Below are 25,289 nucleotides of genomic sequence, written 5' to 3' on the forward strand. Positions count from 1 at the left end.
AATGGACTATCAACTTTCCAAGAAAGGGAAAAGAGCGACAGAAAAATATAGTAAAGGAAATTTGATTGCGACAACTATTGCAAAAGCCAAAATGTAACTAAATGGACTTGCTATGAGGTCACACTCCATGAACAGATATCTTTCCTCAAGAATCTAGGTTAGGCCATTAGGAGAAAACACCTGTGGATTGGCTAAGAAGGAAGATAACATAATCAGACTGTAGGTGATGGAAAAACTATATCAAAGTATAATGAATTATTTGGATATTCAACTGTGATAAAGTAACGATAAAGTAATTTTAAAAGCACAAAATTGAACACAATTGAAGGATATATTATGATGACAGTTTAGGGTTTAAGTTGGAAGAAATATTGAGATTTTTTTAGAGTGACATTTGATATTCTAATTAGTGAGGTTTCAGTGAAAAAATGTTCAGTTGATTTAATTTATAAAGATATTCAATAGAATATGAGAATTTGATTTATTTTTCAAAGATCTTTGAAAAACTACATAGAGGTGGGTTATAAAATATTTTAATCTAAATATTTATTACATGTCTCTGTCGGGGTCTCTGCCAGGGCCCTTCTTTGTATTTCCAACAGGATAAATAATCAGAGTGAAAATACTGATTTATTGTGCCTAAAATAAATATCAATCCTTTCTTTTTAATTAACTATAACTATTATGTTTTTACATGCAGCACAAAAGTTGTTCAGATTAAAAAACATTTAAAGATAATATCAAGAAAGTCAGTCCTCTTTTTTTATTCTTCTAGGAACGGAAGTAACCTATATAAATTAAATATCAAGATATTTTATCATCTATCATTGACTATAGAAAACCTATTGTACCAAATTTAGTATTAATTTCAGTGTCAGTTCATTTAACAATATGTTTACTTACAATGCGTTTTTATTTAGAAATATTATCAAAATAAATTCTAAGAAAATTTTAAAAGAAATATGATTTTTAAGAGATCAAAACATGAAACTGAACCACTTTTAATGTAAACAGAAATATTTTTAACATTGGGCAGAAGCATAGTATTGCTTGGAATTTCACCAAGAATCATTAATCCTAAAACAGATAACCGGATAAGTCTGTTTAGATTTTAAAAGAATTTAGCAATGAATAAATGCTTTGCAAAACATTTTTTAGTGTTGAAACTAAGACACCTAACTAAGTAAATTTCTCATGTACACTAATGGAATGTAAAGGCATGTTTACACATTTACAGAACTACAGGCAAAATCAACTATTAGTTCATACAATGAATATCACTCGCAAGGTGAGAATAAAGCATCCCAAACTTCCATGTATTAAGTGGATAATACCCACCAGGCTATATTTTGGTTCCTATCTCCCGTACAAATCAAGGCATTTAATGGAACAACTGCATTGAAAGAAGAACAGTGGTTAAATAATGTATTGTAAGACCAATGTCCAGTAGATCCTAAAGTGGATCCCTAGCTAAGTCAACCAATTTAGTCATACCCCTAAGGAACAGAAATAAAATTTCAAATTTATCAGAATGATTCTTAATACAAGACCAACAAGTTATATCCTGGTTTACACGAGTTAATGTCGGTCTAAGAAAGGAAACGATATGAAAAGCACCACACGTGGTTCCCCACCAAAGGTTTGTGTCATAGCACAAGGAAACATCAAACAAGGGTCAGCACTTCATGAACAATTCTAGATAGTAAGACAGAAAAATAATGCTAACAAACGATGAGATACTAATATAGAGAACAAACACTTGCACACACATCAAGATGAGGATTATAAGTGAATGGGCAATTTTGTTGCATTTTAGATGGTACGATATAAGTCACAGAAAATATGCTTGTAAACTACAAATGATAAGTACAAGGGATACTTACATATTTTTCAAACTGAGGATCATAAGAAAAGAGGTTCTTTTGTTCATCTGTTGGATTCAACAGCCATCTACAAAACATCCATGCTGCACCAATAACTGATAGAAGAGACAACAAGGCCAAGCATCCAAAATGAGAAGGATCATTTGCAATTATTGCAACACCCAGCATTATGGACTCCGCCAAACTAGCAACAGCAATCTCTGTCGTTCCAATGAGATTTGCTTTGGATGATGGGATTCCTGTCTGGATAATCTGTGCCCCTACAACATCATATGACATGTGTCCTAACCGTGATAAAATCTGAACAAACAGAAGCACAACAGTTTACGTTAACAAAATTCAGTTCAAATAAATTTGAAAAAAAGTTAATTTTACATTAAAAATACAAAAGTTTGAAATTTTCAAAAATAAAATATTGTAATTTAGGACATCTTCCAGAGTGTTTTCTCTCCTGTTGACTCATACCAACTTCTGCTATTTTAACAGATATTCAATGACCTGTTGGAACTTTTTTCAAAACTGATATCCTGTCCTCATCTTATATTAATGAAGGTTCAGACACTTCATACTTTTGTGACTTACAATCAGAAATAAGAAAGTAAGAAGAGGCTCTGATGAGAAACTTACAATCAGAAATAAGAAAGTAAGAAGAGGACTCTGATGAGAAATCGATCCACTCAAGTATACAGCAACAGCCATGCTGAGAAGTAAAGCTTGAAATACCAGCCCAACTGCCCCAGCCTGGTACAGAGAGAGAAAACAAATCTTAATAAAAAAGAGTGCTCAAACTTTCCCATACGCAAGAGTAAAATAAAAACGTTAAAAGATATAGAACAAACCTTTAAAATGCCAAATTGCTCGACCAGAGTTGAAGACACAAATGTTGCAGCAACACCCATGACAGCACACATTCCACTGAACCCTCCTATGATAGATGGATGTAAGCCTGCATAAATATTGAAAATAAATAAATAAGGAACTAGCAACAATACTACCAAAAAAATCATTCCCCCACCCTAAAATAAAGGAGAAGAAAAGATAAATTACAGTGTCAATGATAATTGGTCTAATTATGAAAGAATGATTAATGGGTAAAACAATTGTGGAGACTACAACAATGAACCTTACATCAAAATCTGCTTCCTGTTCCCGTCGGCCTTTCTGACCATTTGTTACACAGCATTCAATTTAACATTCATAACGGTATTAAAAGACATCAATTGAAAATACTCCATTTACGAAAGATGACAAATGAAATCACTGAAAGAGTTAAAAATAAGAGAAAACGAGGCATAGATTATGTTAGTCAAAGATAATAAAGCACAAAAATGTTTGTCATACTAAAGAAATAGATAACCCCTGCCAATTATGAGTTCATGATAGATGGAAGATTTTGAAAAACTTGAAATCAGGTGCTTCACTATATTGTTAATGCTATTGTTAATGCAACAAATTCCTTGTTATATGTGAAAGAAATTTCCCTGGATAAAAAGGGTACCATGGAGGAAATTGTCACATACCACGCTGTGTTAAAAATGCTGTCAACAAACTGCCTGGCGTGAGAACAACATTAAAGTAGAGGAGCACCCATGCAAGACTTGCAGGAAGAACAGGTTGACCCAGGTACTCCTTCCAGCCAAGCTTGATTGCCTCCAGACCTTTGAAAACTGGTTCACCAGCAGATGGAAGTAAGTATATTTTAGATACTCAGAGAAAGATCATTCTCAAAAGAAAGAATAATATACCTATACTCTTAGCATCTGTTCCAGAGTCTTCAATAAATGTTCTGCAACAGGTTTGTGAAGGTTTTGGTCTATCAAGAACACCGGTAGAAAGTTTGTTGGTTAAATAAGTGAAAATAATCTGCAAATTAAGAAGGGAGAGTGAAAATGAATTTAGCTTGCAAACTATGGAAGTAATAGATCAAGAAGAAAGATAGAGAAATTACTGTAACTGGCAGAAGCCCCATCATTAAGCCAGAAGCAACTTTTAAGCAGATTACAGGATGAAATTTAGATAGAAGGAATCCGAAGAGCAATGCCCCAGCTATCTGTATACAAACATTTCGTAAGTTTCCAAGACAAATAATATAATTGATATTTCATAAGACAGTTTCTGAATATTTCACTGAAATGGAATGGTAGCAAGCTCTGTAACACATGGAAATTTATAAGCTAGCCCATCAACTTAAGGCAAAATAAAAGAAATAAAACAAAATAATTACCTCACACAGGAGATCAATTCGATTTAGAACAGCATTTGCCTGTGCAAGTGCAATAGGCCTATTCACTCCTGCCAGCTGTGTAAAAGAAGCCACTGAGTATCAGAACAAGATTAAAAATTAACATAGGGAATAAATCACATGTCAAGGGAACAGAAGAAGCTCCCAATGAATCAGAATGACAATACCAACACAACCCAGTCACGCTCATTTGCAACTCCCAAAGCTACACCACACAGCCTCTCTATAGCCCCAACTGAAACCAATATGAAAAACCAAGGACGTAGAAGCAGACTAGACAACGAAGTATGTCGCACAGAATGGGCGTGAATAATCATTGCCGAAGATAGTAACTGAGCTGCTGCCTGAAAAAATAGAAAGATCGATTTCTTTTAGCAAAAGAGCTATATCTTCCTTTATTTTATATAGGTTATCAAACAACGTGCCTGAACGACTGTTAAGCAATTATATGCATGCATTCTTGGAAAATGATCCATAACTCTGCCAACCAAGGGACCACCAACAATTATAGTCACTTTGGTGAAGAAACCCATCACAGCAACCGGCAAAAGGCTTGGATGGATCAAGGCAATAGCAGAAGGCCAAGCAAAATTCCAAAGCTGCTCCACTACATTTGCAGCTATGCAACTAGCATAGAAAGCTGAAAATATATAATCTCTAAGTTGAGAGCAGCTTAGATGATTCAACATCACAGCATCAATAAGTATAAATGGAAAAGACACGGAATAAAATCATTGGACAAGATAGACATCAAACAAATTCCGAGACCCGGTTCACCTCAATAAAGATAATAACTGCAATAAACTGTATTCAGGACAGTGTGATGTCAGGCTCATAAGAGTGCAATTGAGGTTAAAGAAAATGATCCATGAAGTCATATGAAACCAAAGAATAGCCATGTCAAATATCAAAGAATTGAAACCGACCCAGGCAATAGAAAGTTTTTTAATGTTTTCCATTCCAAGAGTAAATTAGGGAATTTTGGATGAAGAAAGAAAACTCTAATTATTTGTTTCAAAAATCGGCTTAATTGCGGTCTACCAAAGTTGGTCGTCAATGTTAGATGTGAGAAAACAACCCACCGTGTAATCCAACCGGGTGGGCTGGGGTAGCAGAAAGGGCATGTTGCTCCTCCTCGGACAAAACCTATAGAACACAGCATGGGAAGATGAGAAACAGTGAGCAATGGTCATCAACACCCTCAAACTCAGTAAAAAACCTACCGGCAATGTTGTCAAGAGAGTATCTACAAATGTGGCTTCAGCTAGCAAGTTCAAAGAATCAGTCTCAAGAATATCAGTTTTGAGGTTAACAAATGGCACCGGACAGAGAGGCTCCACCACCCCTCTTCCCTGACCATCATCCTCATCGGTGGTAACGTGATCCAAATGCACATCAGTATCTGTCAACGAACACTTGAAACCAAAACGCGCGAATCTAAAACCAATAAAACAGAGAGATAACGAACATCCATATTAACATATAATTCGAAATCCAAATTCGAAATTTGAATTTCAATTTCATTTAACGAGGGATGACTATTGACCTGTGAGAGGCACGAGGGTAATAGAGATTGAAGCCTCGGCCAGAAGGGATACGATGGCGTATTGAAAATGAATTAGTTTGACGGATGGGGAATTTGGCAAAGTGGAAAGTGAGGGAGGCCGCAGCAATAGCCATAGGTGTTGCAGCCTGTAGAACTTCAAGCTACCAATCTTCCTCTTATTTATCCAACTCATGCAGTTGCAGTCCCAAAATCACTAGGCTGAAGAAATCACTTTAGCCTCAATGCTCATCCCCAAACAACACTCTTTTCTTTGGTGGAATCGTGAATGAGATTAATTCGGGATATTTCGCAAACACCTTATCTGTATGAGGTGTTTGGAAGCCTTAGCCTGAATTTTCGTCGCGTGCGACCGAGCAGAGAGTGCAACTGGTAGTGTTTGTGTGGACATTTTTTTTCTCTACTTCTTTTCTGAGACCATTACGTAAGAGAATTCTTTAGCAGCCACGTGGCAGTGTCGTTTTATCGTCGTTGCACGCTATTTTTCGTTTCCTCAGAGCGTGTTTGGTTTGAACTTTGATTTGGTTCATGATTTTACTTGCTAATAAGCCGTGATTATAAGTGCCATGTAGCACTTTAGGATTCCACACACTCACACTGCTTCTTGGTGGAGATCCAGTGGCTTGCTAATGAGCCCAGACAAAACACGGGCCGCTACTTGCTAATTGAAGTCCCCAAAAGACCACGGGAAAATCTCTGGAATGTGGGCCTTGAAGCCCACCTGGAAAAATGGTTTCTTCGACATTACAATTGGGCCAATATTGGAAAGTGCTGCCCACGATCCAAACTCCGTCTTTTTTTCAACTCATTTATTTTCAATTTAGATTTTTTTTTTGTTTATATTGAACGAAAAAACTTAACTAAGTTGAAATTCTTCTAAAACGAGCTTAAACATTAAATAAACATTATATTTGTTAAGACATAGGGTAAGCATAAAACTAAAGAAAAATATAAAATTCAAAGAAAGATGATTTTTTAATTTCTTTACTCAACAGCTGTAACAATCTATCACTCATTCCCAATCTAAGAGTCATACATTAAAATATAAGAAAAAAACCATTTTAAAGTAATGTTTTTCGCTTGAAGTTACTTATACTACATTTTGCCAGCTAACTACTTTTTCAATTTTTTTTTCAAAAAATGGGTGTCTTAATTACAATAAAATATGTCTTTGTTTCTTTTTTGGGTAATTGGGAAGCCAACCATCTCGATTGTAAAGAATTAGTTTGAATAAAATGTGCGACTAACAATGTCTTTTTCCAACGAACACAGTATCTTGAAAACTGACAAAGCTATAATAATAAAAGCCAGATTTGTCTCCAGATATTCTTGCGCCTAATGATACCCTTAACTTATTTTATGCCTTTGCAGTGTTTCCAAACCATACTCGTTCTAAAGACAAAAAAAAAAAACAAAACAAAAGTCATAATGAATATCATATTTGAATTGTAGGAATTGTTTTAATGTTTGATGCCTAATTTTTCTTTTCTTTTAATATATTTTTATTATTTTACCGTTATATTTTTTTATAATTTTGTTGAAATATTTAAAATTTTGTCTGTTTTTTAAAAACAGAGTAAAAGTAATCTTTGTTATTGTGACACCCAGGCAGTGACGAGGACGGAGAGTGATCGCCCGTGTAAGAGGCACGAAGTGCAAGGACCACAAACAAAGAGCGGCTCCTGACAAGCTTCCAGTGGAAGAGACACATGGATGAATCGAACATACACCGAAATAAGAGGGATCTAGAGACTGTATAGGTATGTGACTATACAGTTAAAGATAGCTTAAACAGATTGATTTGACTACTCATATCACAAAAATGCATTTACTTTTCGGTAGCCTAACCCATAAAAACATCATGGTTATAATATTACTACGACGAAGATATAATTTTATTCTTCGTATTTTCATGCATCTTCTTCATTTTGTTTTATTTAATTAGTCGATTTTGATTAATAACTTGTTATTTATTGCTCATAACACCAAAATAAATATTAAAACTTTTTTTTCTAGAAAATTTATTTTATCGGTTAACATATATAAAATTAGAGGAAATTGCGTGAGGATCTTGTGTTAAAAATACGTTCATAATAATTTTTAAGTATTTTTATCACATTTTGCTTGAGTTTTTATCTTTTTAACAACTTTATTTATTATTATATTTATTATTATATGACCCACACAAAACGTATCAAAATAACAAATTTCAAAAGGAAAGTAAATTCTTTTATAAATAAATAAAATATTTTACCTTGATCCTTGTAAAATAATAATCAAACACGTTATTTTTGTTCTTATAAAAAAGTACGTGCACTTGCGTGCAAAGTTACTTGATGGATACTCGTGTTTGGAATAGATGATTAATATTATAAATAATAAATGTTTTTGTTAAGGAATAGACTTTAAACCTAACTTAATTTCACAAAATCAGCTTATGAAGTGAGGTTGGTACCAACTTATATATTATAAATTTGTCTTACTTTTAGTCAATGTCTTACTTTCAACATTCCCTTATATCGAGGTATATACATTTTGAGCGTGAAACTAGACATTAATGAGTGGTCTGATAATAGTCCGATAACACGTGAAACAACATGTCCAGCAAACAACAAATATCGATAGAATAGACTCTAACCATAACTCTGATACCATATTAAAATGTTTAAAAAATAATTCTAATGTATTATTTCAAAGAGTGATATACATATAATAATCTTATAATTGTTTATCTGTTAAAGGAATGACTGATAAACAAATCTGCACAAATTATAATAATATCTAAATTATAACTAACACAATATTTGATTGGCTAATATCCGTTAATAGAATATGTGACATATTTTAACATAAATATTTTAACAACAGATACTATAATGGACAATGACCACACTAAGATAGAACGAGATGAATTATAGATATACTATGAAGGACTAAGTGCAAATTTATGGCACAACGACTAAATGAAAGTGATTAACGGTTGAAATTTGATAAATAATAATTACTACTTATTAACTTTTTTTTTAACATTTACTAGAGGTAGTCATTTTTATCTATTAGAGATGCAGGAAGAAACCTTAAAAGTATAGAAAGAAACCCAATGGATTTTCTATATCACAATTGGGCCAATATTGAAAAGTGTCGCCTGTGATCCAAACAATTTCTTATTTTCAACTCATTTAATTTTTGTTTAGATTGATCGAAAAGAAAAATTATAAAACTTAACTAAATTGCATAAATCTATTTTGATATTGTGCAATGTGTTATTCTTCTGAATCTTAAAGATTGTTTTGTTCAAAAGTCGCACGAGAAAAAAGTTTTAAAAAATGGTAAAAAAAAAAAAAGTCGGTATGTTAAAATATAAGAAGTTGTTTTTTCTTTGAAGTTACTTATATTATTATTTTGTCTTAAAACTATATTCCTAATAATTTTGTCATAAAACAAAAAATTGTCTAAATTACAACAACATATGTCTCTATTTCCCTATTGGTAATTGTGAGAGCCAGTCATCTTGATTGATGAACACTGGAATTGAAAATTTGTTGTTAAAATCTGTGTCTGTCAAATTCTTTTTCCAAGGAACACGTTGAGAAGTATCAGAACCTGGTCCTGTACATTGAATCTCAGAGAAGAAAAGACAACTCCTGCATAAATTTTTCGACAATTTGTAGAACATGTTAGCATAAGTCGAAGATAAAAGACATTAATGAATATAATGTTAAAGGAATAGATAGATCATACACGTCATCTTTGGACTTCCAAGCATCCCATCCTACAGGCCGAATGACACCACTAAGGTTCATTTTATAAAATACAACCCTAGAGCAATGACCATAACCTCTTCCCAATAATGAGTCTCCATTACTGTTACCTATCACAGAACCTCCTTCAAACACAAAACCAGATGGGTCACTACTTTTATTGCGTGCTTGTGCTGTTATGGAACCCAAGGAAGTCGCATTCACCACACAATCCTACCATAAATTTAATTAATCGGTTAACCATTGTGTATAATTTAATTTGCATAGCTTAATTTGTTACCTATTAAGTACCTGGTAGTAGGATTGTCCATCACCAAATATGAAGTCCACAGCACCTTCAATCATGCAATTTTTGAAATAATGACGACCTAATTCATCCCAAACAGTGTCTTGAAAACCAACAAAACTACAATTATAAAAGGCACTTTTGTCTCCGGCTATTCTTGCAGCCAACGATGGAATCCTTATTCCAAAACTGATATTATGTATTAGCTTATTTTCTAACATTTCCAAACCGTACGAGTTCTGAAGAAAAAAAAGATAGACATCATTGATATCAGAATTCGATAGTAACAATTTTTAAATGTTTAATGTTTACGGTGAGACATAATATCTGTTGGTCGTGTTATGTGTATTTTTTCCATCTAATGGAATCACTATATTAACATATGATATTAATTAACCGTAATACGTTGTTTGTATTAACAAGTCCACTTTGATTCATGATATGTTATTTCGAGTTTTTTTGTATTATTATTAACGGTGGTAAATAGTTGATGAATAATATTGATAAATGAAATGAGAATGTTTTGAACATATATACCTGAAAAGTAATATCTGATGCAACAACATTGTTTGAAATGGAAGTGAATGTGGCACTAGTATTTGTTGCCGAGTGGTCATCGTTCGTAATGGTGGTAACATCTGCCCCTTGGCCCTGGATATAGATGCATGGCTTATCCACTGGGATGGTAACCCTCTCTCTACACACGGTATAATTAGTTTATCTCTAGTTATTTTAGTATAAATTAACCGTACAAAACACAACAAAATACTGATTTAAATTGGAAAAAATTTAGAATCATACTTATATGTGCCAGCATTTATCTGAACTTTTACCCATTTGGAGTTTTTTGTCGGTATTGAATCAATGGCATCTTGAATTGATGTGAAATTTGATGAGCTGCTACCAACTACGATTGTGCTTGAAATTTGCGGGCCACCACAATCCACTGCTCTACAAATCCCCGAAGAAGAAACAACAATGACAGCAATGGAAAGAATAATCTCTCTAGTAAATAACTCCATACTCGAAAATGTTGAATCAATTGATACAATTTAGCAGTGCTTGTTGCATTTATATAGATGTTTGAGAATTGGGATTATTATTTTCAATTTTGAAATGTTTATTAACTAAGATGTTTGTCAGAAAGTAAAAATAAATAATTAAATTTTAATAAGAAAACCATTTCCGATTTTTACTAATTTTTTTGTTGTTGTTGTCATTGAACATTAATAATACGATAATATTGATATATTATATATATTTTTAGATATTTTAAAATATTAAAATCGGTAATCTTTTTAAAATGAAAAACAACAAAAATAAATTCAGTAAAAATCTAAATTTGGAAAAGACCGAAAAAATCGTCTCTTTATTTATTTACAACTAGTTGACTTTTATTTAATTAATAATTTAAATATATAATTAAAGAATATGATTAATGATTTTCAAGTATTCAATTTGACTTAGTATTTTAGTTATGAAAGCCAGCTGCAAATAATGTCTACTCTATATTTCATTTAATGCTATTAATGAGTATCTAACATCCCAAATTCTCACATTAATGTAACATCCCAACTTTTCACATTAATGTAACATCCCAAATTTTCACACTTGATAATTAACATTACATTTACGGTAACATTCCGTAATCTCACCCTTTAAAATTTCCTAGTTGATATAAGTCTATACATGTAAAAAGATTCTAATTATAGTTCTTCTACTTCTCCCTTTCCTTGGTACTATGTGAGGCGACATTCCTTCATCTGCTCCCGTATAATGAATTATACAATCATCGCACATACCCAAACACAAAACACAAACAAGTAGGGTGAGCTAACATGCAACAAATCATTTATAAGACATGCATAATTACTTCGATACAAACATCATATAATAATTATGTCAAACACCCTCATACCATCGTACCACAATTCCTATTAGACACTCGTCCCATAATACCCAATAAATACCATAATACTCAATAGACATTCATTCCATAATACCCAATAAACACTCATCCCACAATACCCAATAAACACTCATTCCACAATACCCAATAAACATTCATCCCACAATACTTAACACTCATTCCACAATACCCAATAGGCACTTATCTCCACGTATTCAATAGGCACTTATCCCAACGATATTCAATAGGTACTTATCCCAACGATATGTTGATGAGCGATACAACGGAAGGTTTTTTACTTGTGATGTCATTCTTAGTCCCCTCACTATGTCCAAAACCGGCACATAGACCAGGACATTCTGCCCTCCATACCATTCATAAGGTTAGTCCCCTCACTATGTCCTAAACCGGCACATAGACCAGGACATTCTGCCCTCCATACCATTCACAAGGTTAGTCCCCTCACTATGTCCTAAACCGGCACATAGACCAGGACCTCCTGCCCCTCTCACCACATAATTCATCATTCTCTACTTGGGACTGATTGATTATTAGAGTATCAGGATAACCTCCAACTTCATGACCCTCAACATCAACATATACGCACATACCATGTCATTACAGAATCTCTCCACGAAACTCATACAATGCTCACATTCCTTAACTCATATTATACCATTACGAAATCTACCCATAATCCTCATACACATACCATGACATTACAGAATCTCTCCGCGAGACTCATACCATACTCACATTCCTCGACTCATATTATACCCTTACGACATTTCCCCATAATACTCATACATGTTCAGATGCATAAATTCAAATCAAATAAACTTCAATCATTTCAGAAATCATACAAACTGAATATATTCCAACAAGATATATTACATGATAATTTAACAGTACATAATCTGTACACAAGATTTAAGTTAAAAACTTGTCGAGGAGACTTCCAGGAAAGAGAGGTGCGTCACAATGGACAACTTAAGTACCAAGTCTTTCCTTAGCCAAAGTGTTCCTCAACTAGTTTTTAACAAATTTCTTATTAACAGATTCAAAACAACAGCATATAATATTTACACCGAATATCAATATAGATAAACATACAGTAAGCATTAACAATATTCATACATAATTTCAAGACATGAATAGTAATAAAACAGTACTAAATCATAATATAAAAGCTTAGAAAGATTAGCTCCCCTACCTCTATTCCAGATTCCTCTTGATCTGAATTTATTTCCCCGAAACCCTTCAGAACCTCTACTCTTCTTGCAACTAAAAATTTCTCCCTAGCTCTTTCTTCTCTATTTCTCAAGCTCTCACTTGATTCCTCTTTTCTTGGTGCAAAATACCCTTCCCTCCCATGACTATTTATAGTTAAAAAAAATTACTATTCATTAATATTTTAATATTATTTATTATTTTAATATTATTTAAAAATAATATTTCAATCATTTTCTCACCAAATCTGATCCTAATTTCTACCTACTACTTTCTTCCATGCTAAGGAATCTTAATGCTGAAAATTTATTTTTACTATTTACTTTTTACTATTTACTATTCACTTTTTACTATTTACTATTCACTTTTTACTATTCACTATTCATTTTTTACTATTCGATTTTCTTAAAAAAAAATACTAAATAAGTTATCAAAAATTTTAACCTCTCCTTCTAAAATTACTATAATTTTATATTCAAAATATATATTTTTCTATCCATTAAAATTATTATTACTAATAAAATGCTAAAATTTACTATTATAAATATTTTTTTTTTTCATGGGTCTTACAGAGTACATCTGTATTCTCTTATTAATATACAAAATCATATTTAAAATTTTATAAATTTAAGAGTTTTAAAAATTATGTATTAGAATTAATAGGTTATTTAAAACAGTGACATTTAATTATTTTAATAATAAAAATTGAAAGTATAAATAGAATTTTTTTAACAAAGATTTATAATTTTAAAATTATATTATTTTTTTAATTTTTTTAAAAAATTTAGATTTTTTTATTATATGTTCACTTGTTTGAATATCGGAGTTCGCTAGAGTCATCATTGCAGTGAGCTCTCTAGTTTTGTTTGATAAATTTTTTTAATAGAGTACATTGATTTTTTGTTCCTTTTCTTAGCCGATATGTTCTTTATGTATATGTGAACCATTTTGGTTCATACGTAGTGTCTGGATCTTTTATAAAAAAAATTTGTTGATTAGTGATTTTAATGTCATGATTATATTTATGTTGCTCATAAGAATCGATATAGTCTCTTGTGCATCTAAATGTGTTAATATGTGATTTGTTGAATATTTGTGTCAACTTTATTTTGATATGTCTCTTATGGTATATTTAATATGTTATTTTGTGAATATTAAAATGATGATTGGTTTATAATGTAATATGAGAATGATTGGTAATAATTCAAGGAGGATTAATGGTAGTTACAATAGTGTGTATTAATATAAATTTTGTATTAGGATCTATCGTGTCACTCTAATAATCATCCAATCTTAAGTAGAAAAAAATGAGGTATGCAATGAGAGAATGTGGTATGTGATGAGAGGAACATGAGGTCATAGTCTAGGCGTTTTACATTGACCAAAGATGTTAACAGATTAACCTTGTGTGTGGTAGGGTGAAACCCATTACAATGACTCTACAGGGTAGTAGAGATCTCCACAAATACATAACTCACTCGAGTCTGATATCAATATATGTGTTTAGATCGTCCAGTCTAATATGAGTTTGTTGTTATGAATGACTTATATGTAATATTTCTATACTTGTTTTATGATTACTCTTTTTGCATATTAACTTACATTTTTTTATGTTGTCTTATTTTTTTTTCTTTTATTTGTAATAATTATCTTAATGGTGTGGACAATAAAAAATAAGGATATAGTTTAAGGTAATATTGATATGTATAATTTTTTTTTAAAAGAAAAAAATACTTTGTTCTATTAGCTTAATTATATGACTATATGTTTGTATTATATACTTTTATAAATTAATGTAATATAATAGTTATATGTTAGTAGTAAATAAGATTATAGATGATAATTGTAAATAAATGTTTTTTATTTAATAATATTAACTAAAGTGTAAATCTTATAAAACTTTTTAATTGAGGAAAAATTTACAGTGAGGTATTGAGTAATATGACAAAGTAATATGCGGACACTCGGAAAAAAAGTAAACTAATATATTTATCCACATGTTTCTTTCCAGATACGGAAACTTAATAACCAAAGAAATGCGATGATGTTTTAAAAATCGATACAACAAATTATGAAAACCAAATAAAATTCTCAATCTTTCCATAAAATGTAATAAAATATTTATTCTTTATTCCCATATTTCTCTTTCCTTTTTTATAAATTTTTGATACCATCCTTCCTCTAGTTTAAAGATTATAGAAAGGATCCTTAAAAAGAGTATTATAATATATCTAAACGTATAAAATAAAATAAGTTCATTTTTTTCTTCATTTGAATCGGTTTAACATTTTGAATTATATGGGGTCTTTTAGTTTATATATGACTTAAAATAACTTAAATTGAACATCAATTTGTTTGTGATAGTTCAATTTGTTTGTGATAATAGAGTTGTGTTTAAATTTATAATTAGAATATTTTCTTTTATTTAGTTAGAACCACATATAAAAATTAGAGCTATTACGAATTATAAGAATTGGAGTTATTACGAATCTATAAGAATTAGAACTATTTAACAACAAGTTAAATTAAGAAAATTTTCTCAAATAATATTTTAATTATATGATTTGTGCTTGTTTGTATGAATTGGTGTGTGATTATTACTTTCAATTATATGACTTGTGATCATAATTGAAGTAGACTTAAAATAGAGTTGTGAATGTGACTTGTTATTATTAACAATGGCAACAATACAAAAAATGATCTCACTAGTAATTAATTCCATACTAAAAGAAACGTTGAATTAATTGATTCAATTGAACAATGTTTGTTACAATTATATATAAAACGTTTAAGAATTGGAATAATTAATTTTATCTGTGCAATCATTTAATGTTTATTAAATAAGATGTTTGTCTAAAAGTGAAAATAAATTATTGAATTTAATAAGAAAAGGAGTTCATATTTTCTATAGAATTTTTTGGTACTCTTTTCAGCTTAACATTAAAAAGATACACTGTAAATTATAAATTCGTAATATATTTTAAAACATAAAAATCAATATCAATTAATATATATATTTGAAGACACATTATATTAACAATAAAAAAAAACTCCACCAAAAAAAATATAAATTCTAAGAAAACCAGAGAAACTTTCTTTTTAATTTATTTATAAGTAGTTGACTTTATTTAATCAATAATTGAATTCATAAATAATTAAAATATTATAATATTATGATATAAGTTATATAATTAAAGAATATGATTAGTATTTTTCAAATATAAAATTTCACTTAGTATTGGTTATAAAAACTAGCTGCAAATAATGTTTATATCTCATTTAATGTATTAATGAGATCATCTTTATCCTCTCTGTGATACACAAAATTATATTTAAAATCCTATAAAAGTTTATAATTATATTTCCATATGCATCCTTATTTTTATGATATAAATTTAAAATTATTGATGCTAATAAGTTTATAGATTATAGATTACATTTAAAATTATATTTTTTAAATGTAACATCTTGATTAAAATCCGTATTTAGGACCTGATTTACTCGTGTTTTATATAATTTTTTAAGTTTTTTAATTAATCTTAAAAGGTAAAAAGGCCACTTTTATCTTGATTATTAGAAAATATACTAAGATTTATTAAACTATATTAACTTAAATATTAAATATATATTTTGTTTAAAACTATGTAAACTATACACTTAAAGTATGGGTAGAATTATATTAAATATAACAGGTGCGAATATTTTGTAAACACAAATATACTCTCATATTACAGTATCTGTCGTGTTATTATGGATAAGGGTAATAATATTTGAAAATATTTTTTTAATAATATTTTAATATTATCTACGTGTTATAATTGGTTCATGTTAGTGTTTATGATTATTATTTTTGGTTATGAAATAATTTTGGATCAATCTTAAAATGATAAGTAGATAATGTTAAAATGTTGTCAAAAAATAAATTTATTTATTTTCTTCAACAAAATGTCCTTGATAACTTAATATATTCTTTTTCTTTACCTTATATATACGTACTATAGGGATAAAATAATCCTAAAAGATGTATTTTTATATTTTCTTAAAATAAAAAGTAAAAAAGAATTGTGTAAATAAAAATAAAATATTCATGTATATCAAAATATCATTTTTCAATCTTTTTTTTTTTCAACTTGAAATCTCCTGTACTAAAGAAGACACAAATTTTAAAAAACATTACCGATAACTGAAAAAGATTTCAAATTATAAAAATTCAGTATGATTTTCAAATCAGGGTTTAAGCATAATCGACCCCAGGAACTAAAAATTTCAACTTTTTATAGCACAGGGGTTGCAGATAATCTGGATCCAAACCCAAAACTGTCCTTAGATCATCATTGCTGCCAGCAACGTTAATATTTGTATATTTAAAACTAGATGACCAAAAAAGCATTTCCTTTTTTGTATATTTTGAGTAGAACCAAACCCGAAATAGAAACAGTAAAATGCAGCAAAATCGTATTTATCCATTTGAATTTTGATGAGGTAAAAAGTAGGAACGCCACGTACTGCGTGCAGCTGTCGCAAAGGCATAACTTAAGGTTTCCTTGTTCATTTGAAGTAGTTGGGGGTTAGTGTTTCACCCTAGCTTCGTTGCTTTGCCTCCTCAAACATGGAGAAGAAAGAGGAGATAATACTTCCATTGCCATCCGAGACCCATCTCAAGGACCTTCCCAATGTTTCCTCCACCTCAAGGCCTGTTGGGTCCCACAAAGGGCACTGTTCTCCGGGTGATGACTCCGACAGCTTCTATGATAAACTCGTTGAGTTGTTGGAGTCTTCTGGACTCACTCTCATGTGAGTGATTTACTGCTTATATAAAACAAACACTTCATTCACTCAACAACATTGTAGCTGCCTCTTGTTTTCATATATTCTTAACGTGCTTCCCATTTTGCGTTTTGTTTCTCTGATGGGGTGGTGAAACACTCCAGTCACGTTTCTTTTTAGCTGTTGTTTGGTTGCTCTCAAGGTGCATTGCATGCAAAGAAAGTTCACTTTTTTTTTAGTGGGTGCTTCCAGTTTGGCGAGTTTGAGCTCTTGACTTTTCATGATTGTTCTCATGAACAGAAACAGTCACCACCTTACTAATTTAAAATTATTATCTGTTTTTGTCTCAATCGAGGTTTGCAAAATGTTACTTGTTTTTTTTCTTACAGTTGTTCTTTCTCTCATTTTTTAGTCTACTGTTGCTGGTTCATCATGAAATTTTGTTATTTAATAGATAACTGTGGGGGAGGGTGATGTGAAATATGAAAGGTTTGAATAATAATGCTCTAATCCAATTCTACTTGGCAGTTTCAATGTTCGAGAAACATTGCTGGACTTGTACCTGTTTTACTTGGAGGTGACAAGAAGAGGAGGATATCAACAGGTATATACATACATACATACATACATACATATATATATATATATATATATATATATATATATATATATATATATATATATATATATATTGCATTGCCCTGTGGAAGTGTGGTCCAAATTGACATCAAGATATTTAGTTGTTTTCGTGTGTTATTTTGTCAGTATTGGAGCTTCTCTGTGCATGTGAGTAATGTCAGTATATTGCATGAATTTGTCTCTAATTTAATACAATGTTAATGTCATGGATTTTCTCTTAAATGTTTTCAGGTTGGTCGAGAAAGGAAGTGGGGTGAAGTTGTGATTGCCCTGAAATTGGAAGGGAATAGTGTGAAGTTATCTGCTCAAGTTGAAAGGCTTTACTCACATCTTCTCTACCAGTTTGAGCAATTGTACTTCTACAGGCGTCCTGAAAAGCTAGCTTTCCGATCTGCCAGCAACAAAGGTTAGCCCAATATCCCTATTGTTATTTGTTATTTAAGTTGATACAATACAAATTCAATCTGGCATTTGAGCATAAGTTTGATATGGAATGTTCTTGGCAGTTTCTACATACATTTACTGCTTAGACATGCATAACACAAGACATTTCAGCAACATTTTTATTTGATGTTTTTGCTACATTTTGGTTTTTGGCTGAAAATGTACTGATTGACCTTAAAGGCTCCTTTTGCTCCCTTTCCACGTCTTCCTCTTTAGAAGAAGGTCCGCTTAGGAAGAAGAGGATTTCAACAGTGAGTTTGGCTCCTATGATGGATAGTAAAGATGATCAGAAGGCCACAGAAATGTCCAAGCAATACTCTTGCCACATGACAGGTTTGTTGATTGGCTAAAATCTTTTCAGGCTTTGAGACTATGTAAATCGGTTTTCTTCAGTAACGCTTATGACTTCAGAGATGCTTATGCTATACTTTTTGTTCCAACTTAGCTGGGGCTGGGTATGTGCAACAGCCTGTGCTTTTACCAACACCTCCGAAAGAAAAGAAGAAACGCCGAGGTGCCCCGGTGGGACGAAAGACTGCATATCAGATATTCCTCAAGCATGAATGTGCTCGGTTGAAAACTTGCAATGAGGTCTTGGATGGAAAAATACTGAGTATGGCTATTCATTCATGGAGGACCATGTCTGAAACTGAGAAACAGGTATGTAAAAGTTGGTCTGGTTGGCTTATTATGTATTCCATTTCTGATAACTTTTCATGCAGCCATATGTAGAGGAAAGCAAGAAGAACAAAGAAGAAATTAAGGAAGCAATGGTTAGACGCAGTAAACAGCAGAGCAGCCAAGATACCAGCCAAGAGACCAGGGAAGAGAAGTGGTCTAGTATTTGTGGTGATTACCATGTAACTTTGCAACCTGAAGCAGATGTAGCTCTTAAAATGACTGAAAAAGCACCAATGGATCCTCCATTTCAGATGGATTGGGATGGAAATTGTTCACTTGATTTTGCAACAAGGGAATCCGAGTAACTCCACTAGTTGTAGACGGGTTTTTTCTGCTCTGAGACCATATCTGAGCATTCAGCAGTTCTCTCTTTACAGTGGCTCGATCCTTGCTGCTATGTATATATTTATATCCATGGTTTTGGAACAGCTTAAATGGGCCTGTAATAGTTGCGTCATAGCATTTTCTCTTGACACTAGGAAAGTATGTAGATATATGTAGCAAAGTCTTGTATGGTAACGCAAACTTGTGTGGTGTAACTCCTATTCCAGACTGCGTTTTCCTTGGGACTTAACATTTGCAATGAAGCTTTAATTCCTCTATTCTCTTCCTCTATGTTTCGGATTCTGATTTAACTAATCTCTTTTTCATTCAAATTTCACGTGGTATTTATAGGCTCATGAAGTATTCAAATTGTTTGATTAGATAATCCGAAAGGTTAAATTTAATTAACTTCAAAAATAGTTAGAAAATTAAATTGTTGAACAAGCATCAGTACATATTAGTTCCGAGTTTGAATGACTGAGTGGGAATTATGAGCGGATAAAGAGAACTAAACAGAAAATAAAAGAGGGGGGTGTACGTTAGTAAAAGAGGGTGTATTTAGTATTATTCATCTGTATTTGGCAAAAGAGCATGTAAGGCCGAATAAAGCCCGATATAGAAAAAAGATAAGATTCATAAGTCAGTGTTGGTACAACAGCCAACTACCAAAAAAGTTTAAGAAAAAATATTTCCTTTTTTTTAAAAAATGTTTCTTTTCAATTAAACTATTTTTTTTTTCACTTTTTAAACTTTTGTAATTACAACAGACAAGTCTAAAACAATATAAAAAACATACATAAGTTCTACTGGAGTATTAGCGTAATTGAGATGTAAACTAATGATAACATTTAAATTAGTATCCATACAGTGAAAAGAGGTATTCAAATAATATGAATTTAATTTATTTATTTTTATTACAAAGTAAATTAATGATAAAAAAAGATAAATTTGGTATTTGTATGTCTCTGACAAAATTCTTAGAAAAAGAACAAGAAAAATCATATTGATCCTAATAACAAGTCTTGCTTCAGTAATAAAAATTTTGCAACATTATTTTCCTACAGCCCAGCCCTATGTAAATTAATAAGCTTGAAAATAATAATAGAAATACAATCACAGAATCATATTAATAAATAAGAGGAAGTGATACATTGAATCAAAATATGACTAAGTTCTAGGAGGACACGTGAATGTGACTAAGCACGTGTACTAAGTCAACATAAAAATTTGATTATAAACACTGATAGTGCTGTAGTTTTTGTGGCCTACTAGTGTTCTTCGTAGTTGTTAGCTGTATCTTGTGATCTACCTTCTAGAAGTAAATAAATGTGGGTCTGCCACATGTGAAAAACGACTTCGCTTTGAAACTGTGTCTTAAGAACTTGATTAAAGGATAATCCATAAATATTAAATTCTATATATGAATATAATCTCTTCTTTTAAATCAATAGTTCTTTTAAATGCTGAAACGTAAAAATTTTACATCAATAATTCATAATCCTCTTCTCACATGGCTAACTTTTCCATTCATCATCTTATGGGCCATCGTCTTCACTTATAAAAATCTATAAATATTCAAAATTATTTTTATGTATCTAACAAACACCATCCTTTTCACTTGTAAAGGAAGATTGTTAAGAATCTTGAGATACTCTCGTCATCTTCTCTTGTTATCACTTTGGATTACTTATCAACTAAGTATGCGTTTGGTTTACAATTTCAGAAATTAATTTAAACCAACTTCACTATACAATTGATTTTAGTCAAAAGTGCGTCTGAGTAGATTGATTTATGTTTTAAAAGTGTTTTTGATGGAAAAGTGGTTTTGAAATAACAAATGTGGTTAAAGTAGTAAACTATATATGACTATATTTTTGTGAACAATATCAAATGAGATTTCACTTCAGCACAGCGACAAAACATTGTTTCTCGGATAGAGAACAAGTCGTAACTTTGATGAAGTACAATTCGATTATATAAGTATGAAACAAACACTTTAACATAGATTTGAAAGCACGTTTAATGTTTGAGACGTGGTTCTACAACATGTGTTAAACATATATGAAAACAGTCTAGAAACACTTGACTCAAACCCCCTCATAAAAGTGGATTTAATATATATTATTAAAGTCCACACCCAATATAACATAAATTTATAATATATAAATAAGTATAAATTTTATTTTATAAATTGATTTGATGAAATTGAGTTAGGCATAATATTCACTTTTTAATATAGTATTAATTATATTTATGAGTTTAAGTTTATCATAACAATGCATATAAATTAATACAAATAAATTTCAGAAAAAGAGATAGTTTAAAACATAGGCAGTCTTTTGGTATGAAGTCAAATGTTATACGCTTTTGTAGAGATAACTTGTATAAATGAATAAAGTGTAAAACACTTGAAGAAACATTTAAAGAATGCATTTCTATCTCTTAACGTTCTTCTAGTACAATGCAGAACATTTGAAAAAACGTTGTACTTTTGTGATCCTAGAGATAAAGAAAACACAACACAACAGAAAAACTAGTACTATTCATAATGTATTTAATACCTTAAGCGCTTAGGCAGGGTACGAGCATGGATTAACAAAGTGTAAAACACTTGAAGAAACATTCAAAAAATGTATTTCTATCTCTTAATGTTATTATGGTACAATGCACAACATTTGAAAAAGTGTTATATTTTTGTTATCTGCACATATAAACAGAACACAACACAAACGACAAACTAGTACTATTTAATATTTTATGTGTTTAGGCATTGTACATGTACTTAGCATTAAAACAGTCTCTGTTTTCACATTAACGTTTAGGATAAAGTTAATATGATTAAAACGTTAAATAATTTATCCTAAACGATTAATTTTTATTAGATGCACTGTTTATTAAACTTTAAAATACAAGTTGTTAAACGATATTGTTTTATTAAACAATTTTGTCTTATATACTCAAATTTTAGCTAAAATAATCTAAAGCATCAACTCGTTTTTTTGTCTGTTGTGTTGTTTGAATTAACATATACTTAATTATTGATATTTTATACTTTATCTGTGTAACTTTTTATACTTATATATTGATATATTTATCTTATTAATAACTAAAATCAATTTCTTTATTTTCAAGTGAATTAACTCATTTTAAAAACAAAAGGGATTTTGTATTTGACACTGAGGAAAAGTCACACGCCTACTATTTTTGACAAATGCTTCTCCTCACTTCATAGCTTTATCAACTAACTAAATTATGCAAACAAATGTATGTCTTTTACATAATTCAATCTCACACCATTAGTCATACATGGACATGTGTTTATGGCAACCTCATATCACTTCACAAAAAAATTATTAAATACTTTTTTTCAAAACATTAAAAAATTATGTTTTATTCTTAAACTAAATTATATGTTACTTATCTTTATATTTTATAAAAAAGTTGTAGTTGTTGGATTTTTTTTTATAACAAAATAAATTTCATAGTGGACAAATGTCACTCAGTAGATCATGTTTTACATAACTTTTAAACACAAACAATATAATATATAATTTAGTTTTGAGAATAAACAATTTAAAAAAAAATAAAAATAAAAATATATATATATATATATATATATATATATATATATATATAATTCACAGTCAGACACGAATTTATATGTGATAATTTCCAAGCAATTAATTCTTTATCTGAACAGTAACTATGCAACCACTTCTTTTGTTGTCAAAGAATTCACGGAAAATAATTAGTTGAGACAGTTCTTCAACTCATTTTTGTGTTTTGAAAAGAGAAAAGGACACATTTGTTAAGACAATTCTATGCAACGTGTTATTATTATTATTATTATTATTATTATTATTATTATTATTTGTTTTTTAATAGTAGGTAGTGAAAACTACAACATTTTTTGTCAACTCTCACTTTTAATTAAAAGGGTAACAAAACCATATCTACTGCATTTATTGCCAAGTTTAATTACGAAAAAATTTAATTGAGACAACTTATCAACTCTCAATTTTAAAATGGTCACTTTATTTAGTTGAGAAAGCTTGATGCCATGCTCTATAAATGTTATCATATTCATTTATCTTTCATAAATAAAAGCACAATTAGAAAAGACAGATTGTCAACTCTTCTTAAAAAGGCCAATTGACATAATTTATGTTTTTTATGGATATAAAATAAAATAAACAATATAATAGTTAGGAATGATAATTTAAAAAAAAATGAAAAGATATACTGTTTGAACCAATAGATTAATACAAGAAATTAATAAATGATCTTTATTTATTTGAATAAGTACAAATAAATAAATAAATTATATGAAAATATTAGTATATTGTTTACACGAAGAAAAAACAATATTCCTCTATTATTTTAAAATATAATTTTTCTACAACTTCATCATAAGATGGGAAAGGGGAGGGGAAGGCAAATACAAAAGTAAAAGCTGGTATTCGATTTTACCTCTTTTCCTATTTCAATGAAGTCTATTTTCACCCGAACAAGCACAAGATTGATAATATCTTAACGATATTATGACAGATAAAATTGTCATAAAAATATAATTTTTTTTATTTAAAAAATAAATAAAAATAAAAAATAAGCAAGATAGTATGAAATAAATGTAAGAAATTTAAGTGGGTCAAAGAATGTTTTTCTATTTTAAAATTTACTATCAGTGTGCATAATTTAGTTACTTAAATATCAAGCAAAGATTTTTAACTTTCAGTTTTCTCATATCTATTAGTGTAAATCTTGAATTTTTCTTTAGAAATATATTTTTAATAATATTTTTTTTCGAGGATTTAATTTTGATTGTTATCTTACCCTTGTTTGTAACTAAATCAACTTGACGTAAGTTATTTTTTCCTACGGTTAACAAACATTTTTTTTTTCAATTATATTTTGTTCGACAAAAAAAAACTCGTTTCAAAATAAAAAATCAATTCTTGTATGCGTTACGACCTTCCATTTTTTGCTGCTTTCATAAAATCTGTCTCTCGATCGATTGTACACAAAATAATTTCACATATTTATTTGACATTAAACAAATATTTAAGAAGTTATTAATTATAAGTTAATTATTTTTAATAGATATATTAGAATTTTGGTAAGATTTAGTTTCCATATTTACTTATGAAAAAAAAAACCTTCGTTTCAAATTAATTTTCAAGGACCAATTATTTCGAGAAACAAAGGTCTTCTTTTCTTTCAAATTTTAATTTAAATAAAACATGTCATTTATCATTCTTAAGCACATTCTGATAGACGTTGCAACAAAATTATTAATAACTAAACACAGGTAAAAGTCATCTTCTAAACCTAAAAACGCCATTGATGAACCTAATTATATGAAATGCAAAAAGATAGAAATGTCTAATCTAACAATACTATTTCATAAACCTCTAAAGATGGGCATTTAAATTGTCCATAATTGTCCATTCAAGTTGCATCTCCTTGCATGTTAAACAAATTTATTACTTAAGCCATGTGACAATTATTTACATGGTGGAGATGTATCTCAATATAATCGTGCCATTTTCTTTAATCCTT

General features: G+C 30.1%; 3 protein-coding genes across 5 annotated transcripts; 1 reads left to right on the forward strand and 2 right to left on the reverse strand.

Annotated features, from left to right (window-relative positions):
• Positions 1-1,103: 1,103 nt before the first annotated feature.
• LOC108324178 (solute carrier family 40 member 3, chloroplastic) lies at positions 1,104-6,198 on the reverse strand. Its single transcript, XM_052875290.1, has 13 exons — positions 5,672-6,198; positions 5,349-5,562; positions 5,208-5,271; positions 4,547-4,765; positions 4,293-4,465; positions 4,108-4,182; positions 3,832-3,933; positions 3,629-3,746; positions 3,404-3,550; positions 2,723-2,829; positions 2,511-2,624; positions 1,884-2,183; positions 1,104-1,393 (listed from the first exon to the last, which is right to left on the reverse strand). The coding sequence occupies exons 1-13, from the start codon at positions 5,803-5,805 to the stop codon at positions 1,382-1,384; spliced, it is 1,779 nt and encodes a 592-aa protein (XP_052731250.1). The 5' UTR covers positions 5,806-6,198; the 3' UTR covers positions 1,104-1,381.
• Positions 6,199-9,143: 2,945 nt separating this feature from the next.
• Positions 9,144-10,763, reverse strand: LOC108325684 (putative pectinesterase 52). Its single transcript, XM_017558781.2, has 5 exons — positions 10,538-10,763; positions 10,274-10,433; positions 9,742-9,975; positions 9,431-9,663; positions 9,144-9,333 (listed from the first exon to the last, which is right to left on the reverse strand). Exons 1-5 carry the CDS (start codon positions 10,756-10,758, stop codon positions 9,165-9,167), a joined length of 1,017 nt encoding a protein of 338 aa, XP_017414270.2. The 5' UTR covers positions 10,759-10,763; the 3' UTR covers positions 9,144-9,164.
• A 6,638-nt stretch (positions 10,764-17,401) lies between these two features.
• On the forward strand, positions 17,402-20,008 carry LOC108325455 (high mobility group B protein 10). Of its 3 annotated transcripts, none has more exons than XM_017558531.2 (6): positions 17,402-17,669; positions 18,171-18,246; positions 18,513-18,687; positions 18,906-19,058; positions 19,171-19,385; positions 19,448-20,008. In XM_017558531.2, the coding sequence occupies exons 1-6, from the start codon at positions 17,485-17,487 to the stop codon at positions 19,709-19,711; spliced, it is 1,068 nt and encodes a 355-aa protein (XP_017414020.1). In that variant the 5' UTR covers positions 17,402-17,484; the 3' UTR covers positions 19,712-20,008. The 3 variants fall into 3 exon arrangements, with proteins under 3 accessions (XP_017414020.1, XP_017414022.1, XP_017414021.1); XM_017558533.2 differs by having other exon boundaries at positions 18,945-19,058; XM_017558532.2 differs by having other exon boundaries at positions 17,405-17,669; positions 18,942-19,058.
• Positions 20,009-25,289: the final 5,281 nt, after the last annotated feature.

This window comes from Vigna angularis, chromosome 3 (genome assembly GCF_016808095.1).
Source record: "Vigna angularis cultivar LongXiaoDou No.4 chromosome 3, ASM1680809v1, whole genome shotgun sequence".
In the NCBI taxonomy this organism is placed as follows: Eukaryota; Viridiplantae; Streptophyta; class Magnoliopsida; order Fabales; family Fabaceae; genus Vigna; species Vigna angularis.

Excerpts from the sequence above, each read along its gene's own strand:
- LOC108324178 (XM_052875290.1), bottom strand. The coding sequence starts at position 5,805 with ATGGCTATTGCTGCGGCCTCCCTCACTTTCCACTTTGCCAAATTCCCC. Across the intron at positions 4,466-4,546 it reads CTTAACAGTCGTTCAGGCAC|CAGCTCAGTTACTATCTTCG; the intron begins GTTGTTTGATAA and ends TTTTTCAGGCAG. Across the intron at positions 2,830-3,403 it reads AGCATTTTTAACACAGCGTG|GCTTACATCCATCTATCATA; the intron begins GTATGTGACAAT and ends ATATTTATGCAG.
- LOC108325455 (XM_017558531.2), top strand. The coding sequence starts at position 17,485 with ATGGAGAAGAAAGAGGAGATAATACTTCCATTGCCATCCGAGACCCAT. Across the intron at positions 18,247-18,512 it reads GAAGAGGAGGATATCAACAG|GTTGGTCGAGAAAGGAAGTG; the intron begins GTATATACATAC and ends AAATGTTTTCAG. Across the intron at positions 19,386-19,447 it reads TGTCTGAAACTGAGAAACAG|CCATATGTAGAGGAAAGCAA; the intron begins GTATGTAAAAGT and ends CTTTTCATGCAG.
- LOC108325684 (XM_017558781.2), bottom strand. The coding sequence starts at position 10,758 with ATGGAGTTATTTACTAGAGAGATTATTCTTTCCATTGCTGTCATTGTT. Across the intron at positions 9,976-10,273 it reads CATCAGATATTACTTTTCAG|AACTCGTACGGTTTGGAAAT; the intron begins GTATATATGTTC and ends TTTTTTCTTCAG. Across the intron at positions 9,664-9,741 it reads ATGGACAATCCTACTACCAG|GATTGTGTGGTGAATGCGAC; the intron begins GTACTTAATAGG and ends AATTTATGGTAG.